The sequence below is a fragment of the Phalaenopsis equestris genome, unplaced genomic scaffold, assembly GCF_001263595.1.
Source record: "Phalaenopsis equestris unplaced genomic scaffold, ASM126359v1 Scaffold000427, whole genome shotgun sequence".
In the NCBI taxonomy this organism is placed as follows: domain Eukaryota; kingdom Viridiplantae; phylum Streptophyta; class Magnoliopsida; order Asparagales; family Orchidaceae; genus Phalaenopsis; species Phalaenopsis equestris.
The window spans coordinates 339,930-347,819 of NW_018164868.1; the positions used below are offsets into that span (position 1 = coordinate 339,930).

Genomic DNA, 7,890 nt, shown 5'->3' on the forward strand with positions numbered 1-7,890 from the left:
CACACACACACACACACATATATATATATATATTCTGATGGCTCTTTCGTCCTCTAAGGTTTTGCCCGATGGCGAAACAGAGCGTCCCTATTGATTTTCTCCTTCGTTAATCGATTCTTCGTGCTCGAAGAAGAAAAAGGGAGCGCCTTGTCGTCATCCGGAGCTCGCGTCGTCTCTGGAGCTCGCTTCTGCTCCGTTTATTACGAGGTCGTCGCGTCTGCTGTGTTTTGCCATCCGGAGCTCGCGTAGTTTTCTGAAGTTTATTTGTGCAGAAATCATTTTTTGGTAAAATTTTGCTTGGTAATTTATTTTTGTTAAATTAAGATTTATTTAAAAATATCAGTCAATTTGTAAATTATTAATATATTTAAGATCTTTATTTATGATGGCAAGCTCTCAAGTGAGCCTAGAAAAAGGATTTTCGTAGAATTGACCTAATGATTTGTAATAACTGTAAAAAAAAATAATAGAAATTATTAATCAAGAGGTTGGTTTGAATGTAACTGTCGAGACAGTTTTGTCAGTGGGAGGGGATAAACGAGATTCATTTGTTTGTATTAGAAACTAAGAGAGTGGGAGTGGGATAAGAAGATGATTATGAAGTTATTGTGCGAAGAAGGGGTTGTTTGTGTCTCTTACATGAGATACGATGGTAGTGACAGAAGCCGATGTTGAGGCCTTCATGCTTGAAGGTGAAGAGGAGCACTTCATGCTTGAAGGTGAAGTGGAGCAGCGCCATTCCTAGGAGGGAGTTGAGCGATGATGTGGAGGGGTAATCAACGCTGCTATTGTGGCCTTAGGATTTGGCTACAAGCATTTGTGCGGTAAGAGGATAAGAAGGGGGAATTCTCGTCAAAGTCCTTGAGTTGACGTCGACGTCTCATGTGTGGCTCGTCTCGTGCGTAGCAGGAACCCTAGCATGTGACTTTTCATACTAGCAAGGAAGCCAAGCGGAGCTTTTGAGGAGTTAAGGGTTTTGAGTTTTATGTATTATTTATAAATTATTTTGTTTATTTAATATAAGTGCTATAATTTTTTTATATTTTATGAATTGAATCAGGAATTAATGAAGCTTTTGATTCAAAAGATTAGAGATTTGAATTATGGATTGTGCAGAGGAGTAAATAGAAATGTAAGATTAACGTTTTTTTAGTAATCATTTATAGTAAATTTAATTATAAATTATTACAATTTACTTTTAGAATATTATGAAATATAAGCATTTATTAAATGGAAGAGTTGAGAGGATGGTTCCTTTGGTAGAAGAGAGAAGAGAACACTAAAGTATTTATTGATTTATATGAATTTGAAATTTAAGTGAAGTGGTGGGACATTAAATGTTATTGTTTAGGAGTAACATTTTTAATTTAAATTTTAAGTGAACTCAATAAGGTTAGAAATTGAAGCTGTCAAAGAGAAAGTTAAAAGAATTTGAAATGATAACTTCATAAAGTGAAATCAAGATGAGCAGTTATTACTTTATTTGCATTGAAGTAATTTTTGTATACTTTTAAAATAATTTATTTGTTACACATATTAAAAACACACTTATAACAAAATGAATATAAGTGAATATGATGCCTATTTTATGGTTTTAATTTTTTTATTTTTTGCACTATATTAAATGAAAAATTAAATAGAATAATTATATAAAGAAATAAAATATAAGTTAAATAAGAAATAAATGATTAAGTCTATCAGGAGTCACTCTCTATGATACTAGGAATGGATGTTATTATGCTAGTGTATGTTAAAGAAAAAATAAATTGAAATAATTATGCCTTCATGATATAAAATAAAAAAGAAATTAGAAATTGTTGTGCCTTTATGATAAAAATTGAAAAAGGTTTTCAGTGCCCTTGAAATGATTTTTAAATGTAAAAATAAATTGAAAGAAAAAATTAAATTAAAAGGAAAAATATAATTGATAAGATAACTAAATTTTATTTTATAGAAATGAAAGGAAAAGTTTAGTTTTTTTTACCAGTATATGCCTTTCAGCATTAATGTTAGGTAGTTATATAAATATTTGATGTCTAATAAAAAAAAATTGAATTGACTGGTTAAATCTTTTGTTAAAAGAGGAGGATATTAAATTAAAGAGATTGAGCTTAAGCTTCACGTAGACTTAAAAGTCCCGCTGATAACACTTTGCGATGATCTGAAAATTGCCTTTATTGTTTTTAAGAGAAGTGATAGATGTATCTTAGATGATAATTTTGGTGAATTCAATATGTGGTTCGTAGAAAAAAAAATGGATGTTTTTGCATCTTATCAATGGAGAGTGGATGACTACAATGCGAGGACATTTTAAGATGGATTGGGTTGAATGTGTGAAGCTTGTTTTCGAGTATTTTATATAGTGAACTCATAGGTTTCACTTCGTGCATAAGAAGACCTCACTTGTATGGAACTACAAGTGTGAAGAAGTTATGTTTGGAAATATTCAAGCAAGGGACATGCTACAGCATCCGTGGCAGGTGGTTGATGTCGTCCAAGGCAGTCGATCAGTTGAGGTCCATTCAGTGGGAGTTACTAAGCTTGTTGTAATTGATCAAATATTGAGAGAAATTGTGCACGACAAAAACATGATTACACTAATAGATTATGTCATGCATCGTGCAATTCCGGGGAAAGGATGATGATATAAAAGATCTCTTATAGCTATTTGAGTCAAAAAGGGTGAGCCAGGATTCAACTAGTGGGAAAGAAGTGATGATTAAGTGGAAATGATTGTCAGATTATGACGCCATAAGGGAGCCATACAACTTGATCTAGCAGTTGTTTTCTCTCTTTCACTTTGAACACAAGGTTTCTTTTTGTCAGGGGATAATGTTAAACTGGCGTCTTATGCCTTTTGCTCCATAGAGTCAACGCTGACCTTTACAAATAATTTAAAGACTTATGTTAAGCATAAGATTAATATGGTAATTTATTTATTTATTAGTTTTTATTGTGAGGTATAAATAGCACTTAATATATTTAGGGTGAAGATGTGTAATTGTTGTCTTAAGTCTTAGGAGTTATGGTTTGGGAGAGATTAATTATCTCTCGAATTGTAGGTGTTTATCTGTTATGTTTATCTGTTATGTATTCGGGATTATATCTTGTTATTTTTGTATCGGTGGAATAAAATCTATTATTTCAGCCCTAATTTTTGTGAATGCTTGTCTCGCTCGTATCAGCTTTCTTTGGTGGACCTACTTTACTAAGCCCATACTGTATCATCCTTTTTTGTTTTATAAATGCAGAATTGAGTTTTTTTTAAAATATTAATATTATTTCAGTTGATAATATCTTTAAATTTTTACATTTATTATTTCCGTTAAATTAACTAAGTTTAGTTTTATACTTCATTTTATTTGTCTTTTATTTTTATGTGGTTTCTTTATATGCTTAAATTAAGCTTGAAAGGCAACTGCTTAGTGAGCCATTACGATACATGTTTATTTTATATTGTAATCAAAGAACGTTTTATCATATATTTTGAGATGCATGATCATGTAATGCTATGGTATTTTGGATGACTAAAAGAAACTGCTTGCCTTTGGATTACATGAAACTGATTAATAGGTGACTGAGACTGCCTTCGAACATAATGAAGAACAAGTCTTGTGGGATGCATATCTAGGAGTGGCAAAAAAAATTCATGCTGGTACTGTTTTTCTTTCGGATTTATCCACTAATGTCTTGATCAAAAAAGATGATTTCTTTCCTGTTATGCATTATTTTATCTAAAAATCAGCATTTTGATGTCTTCACTGGTTTAATATAATATTTTTATTCAATTCCAAACCATTTTTTTTGTTTAAATAATTTTTATTTGTTGGTCTGTTTTAGGTGTTGACATAAATACGTTTCTTACAACCTCTTTACAATTGATACGGCCACTTGAGGATTTCTTTAAGAGCGTTTATGTTATGACGGTAATTTTTTCCATTAATCTTTCATGCCATAAGGCTATAATGTTTTTTTTTTTTTTCTCATCTTCTCTTTGCTAATTTATATTATTTCCTAGTATTGTTCGAGCTATTGAATGATCTAATCATGCTAATAGGTTTCATCCTTTGGTAGTCATGATCAGTTTTTATTAACGGAATTATTATTGATGTATGCTGTTGCCTCATGTGTCCTGCTTTTTCCTATTAGAGAAATATCTAAGTTTGAATGTTCTGAATTTCAGTTAAAGGTGCGAGCGATGAATTATAGTGATTCTTACGGTTTTGTACACAGCTTGAATGTCAAACCTTTATATTTGAAACAATTGTCACTACAAACTTCGTTTGTTAAATATGTTAATGTGTTCTTACATTTATGTGCTTTAGCATTTTATTCTTATTTCAAAACTGCACTTAGCTTACCATGGGTAATTCTATAGAATGTGGAAGGAATACAAATTTAGAACAATGTTTTTGTATCATTTTTATGAAGGGTTTAAATGAAAAATCTTGTTTCAGCGCTCTTCTATCTTAGCTTTAACTTTTGCCATTGTTAGCTGCATATAAAGATTGAAGTGTTCAAATTGACAAGTTTGAAGGGCAATACATATAAAGGACGCACCAGTGCAGAATTTTGTGCATTTGTTTTCCTAAATGAGATTATATGTTGCCTTTAAGTCTACCCTAATTTATTTTCTATAAATGCAATGCCGCATTGTTGAAATTTATTTATGAAAAACATTATTTAAAAGTTTCATTTGATGTATTTTCATAATTTGTTGTTGAAAGGAACATGCATGAAAACTATGGAAGATCCAATGTCTTACAAAGACATAAATTTACCCTCATGTTTATTTTCATTATTATTTTTATCGGTTGTTTGGTTCGATGAATTTAGAATGCATGAATTATGAGAATTTGAAGACTCTTCTGTTCGATGTGTATTAAATGCATTGAAATAATTTTCTTTGTTTACTTAAATGTAAAAAAAGAAAAAAGTGACTTAGAAAAATATGGTATGATTACCATCCATACATATTCATGGCACTGCAACCCACTTGTCCCCATTTGCACATGAACGAAAAATAAAAAAGATTGATGGATAAATGATCAAAATTATCATGCAAAAAATCTTATTTTATGTGGATTCTTCCCTTGTTGGGCCATACTAGGTACCAATGCTAACAAAGCATGGTCATTTGCTATCATATTAAAGTATTCTCAAAATCTCAAACCCATACAATGAACTTGCTAGTGAGCAGCAAATAAACCACCACTTTGCATGCAAGAATCATGGTCCAAAAAGTGTACAAGTGGACAAGACATTGCTGAGTATTTACGAATTAGAAATTATGTATATTTTTGACAAAATTGAGACTACTAATAAAAGCATGAAAATTTTGAACATCGACAATTTTAAATCTCAGATGCATTTCAGATTACAATGCAATTCAAAGTAACACACATTAAAAGCCATAAGTGTGCTTTGAAAAGCATCAAATGCTTTGTTGGATCCTAAATTATTCAGGGACTCACACCATCTCAACGAGAGCACTCACCGTAGAAAAAATTAGAAAATGATAGAGAAATCTGTGGTCTTAATATAAATTTGGGGTGATACTAATTATGCTACACGACACAGAAAAAATACAAAAACCAATACATAGAGATATATTATTAAGTAGCATGTCTTATAGATCTATAAGACACCAGGATACCGAGTAAGCGAGTGGGTTAATTATCGTGTCTAAGCTGATGAGATGATGAAAAGGTAAGCCATCAAGCCGCAATGGAAGGGCTGTAAAATGACTAACGTCGTAGAAAGGTTGATGAGTGGTCCAATTAAAGCACTTACTTTGCTAAATTGGTACTTAGATCTGATTTGGATTCTAGTATGAGCCTTCCTTTTGTATATTTAGATATATCTGACTAAAGTGCAGTATTGTGATTTTCTTATTCTGTGAAAAACAAAATAGAATTAAATGCACCAAATAATTAATTTAATTGATAATCATTTGTTGAGTAGTAAATGTTGATGTGACCCTTCCTTCTAAGGCGGTGGTGAAGACTCACATTTTTTCGTTTTGATTCCTATTTTTGAAATTGTTGTTGCTGCAATTGAAGATCCCCAATGATATGATCGAAATTGCAAATCGGATTCTAATTTCTGAACATCCGGCAAATGAAAGAGAGAAGAGGCTCATCTAAGAAGAAGAGAAAGGAGGTAAAATTCAAAAAAAAAGTTTTCAGATTGGGTGACTCCATTAGTAGCAGAGTGGATTGGCATCTTTCCCATTTTAAGTGCATTTCTTCATCGATAAGACGTTGAAGGGACATCAAGGCCCAAGTTATTGATTTTGATTGAATTTAATTTTGAAAGCTTCAATAAATCTCTCTTTTCTCTAATAAATGCGAGTCCATATAGATTCACTATTTTAAATGTTTGAATAAGGACCAGAATAACTTGAGAAAGTTATCTAGTTACTCATATAAGCTACATCTCAACATGTTATGTTAGGCACCCAATATGCTTGCCCTTCTAAATTTGATCAATATATGACAACTATTATCTTTAAATGTGCTTTAGCTTCGGCTGAACCATGTTTTTGTTAGAGTCAGAATCCTGCGACATTGTAGCTTCTTATTTGACATTTAGCATGCATGCTTCTTTCTCTTACAGACTTACCCTCCGGTTCCTCCACAACTTCAGCAAAACTATCCAAAAAACTTTGTTTTTAATGTGCAGGATGATCAAAGAGTCAGGAATAACAGGCTGGCGCTTCTTAAGAGAATTGCAGATCTGCCCAAAGGGATTGCTGATCTCTCAGTTTTGCCAGGTTTTTAGAAGTTCCTGCTTGCCGCGGGCTGTTAAATTATTTGTTCATTCTTTAATAATCTCGGAATAATGTGTTTTCCTCGGCTAGCAATTTCGCTATTTATACAATTCTATAATCTCTCATTTTGTCCCCTTGATGGCACTGCTTATATTCGTTGTCACTAATGCAAGTCCTTTTAAATTTATGTTGTTTTGTGGTTTGATCATGAATCTATATAGCGCTTGAACTAAAAGAAAAAGTGAGTTTCTTTAATTTTACTAAATTTTTATGCATTTGTTACATTAAAAAAATAGATTATATAATTAGATTGTGCTGTAAAGAATCATTTTGTGTTAAATACAGCGCAGGCAACCTGAAGTATTAGGCAAAGTTTAAAAGCTGAAGGCAAATCGTCATGCAAATGTTTGTCACTTTAACGGGGATTTCTATAATGCCTCCTTTTGTCTACCCAGAGGAGAGGGCTTGAAGAGTGTTAGAAACCCAAGAAATAAATGAAGAGTCGGGAGAATAAAATGGGGAGGAGAAAACGAGATTGAGAAGCCAAAAGTAAAGCGCTCGAGTGCGGTAGATGTGACATAGATTTACCAAGTGAGTTGAGCTCTAGTGCTAGAGTTGCCAAGAGCAATTAGGGTATCCTTCTAGCCGAAAGTTATAGCATCGGCATGTTATTTTTGTCTAGGAAGGAAGAGCAAGTGGGGGACGGAGGTGTTGTTGCACTGTTGTATTGATTCGCAATTGAAGGAGTCAAACGGGTAGAGCATTGTGGCTCGATAGAGGAATATAATGTGTGTGGATTAGGGAAAAATTTTGCGTGCAATAGATGTACCCAGCGCTGCGTGCAATATTGGGGTTATACCGAGGGTACAAGAGGGGTACATCCGCAGTATAACCCCTTGTAACCTCCCTGTAACTTGTTGTAACCTATATGTACCCCAAAATAAGTTTCACGCTTCTGTTATTTTATATTAAGAGGTTACACGTAAGTTGCAGGGAGGTTACAATGGCTTATACCTTGGATGTAACCCCCTTGTACTCTCGGTATACCCCAATATCGCACGCAGCGCTGCGTACGTCTATTGCACACATTTTTTTCGTGGATTAGGGCTCGGTGAGAT

At 32.9% G+C, this 7,890-nt stretch overlaps 1 protein-coding gene across 1 annotated transcript in view; it reads left to right on the plus strand.

Annotated features, from left to right (window-relative positions):
• Positions 1-7,007, plus strand: part of LOC110027366 (glycine--tRNA ligase, chloroplastic/mitochondrial 2) — a gene marked incomplete in the record, with an annotated part of 183,566 nt that extends 176,559 nt beyond the window's left edge. The window contains 3 exon segments of the mRNA XM_020728758.1: positions 3,574-3,655; positions 3,841-3,926; positions 6,685-7,007. Of these exon segments, the coding sequence (XP_020584417.1) occupies positions 3,574-3,655; positions 3,841-3,926; positions 6,685-6,783 (267 nt within the window).
• Between the last annotated feature and the right edge of the window lie 883 nt (positions 7,008-7,890).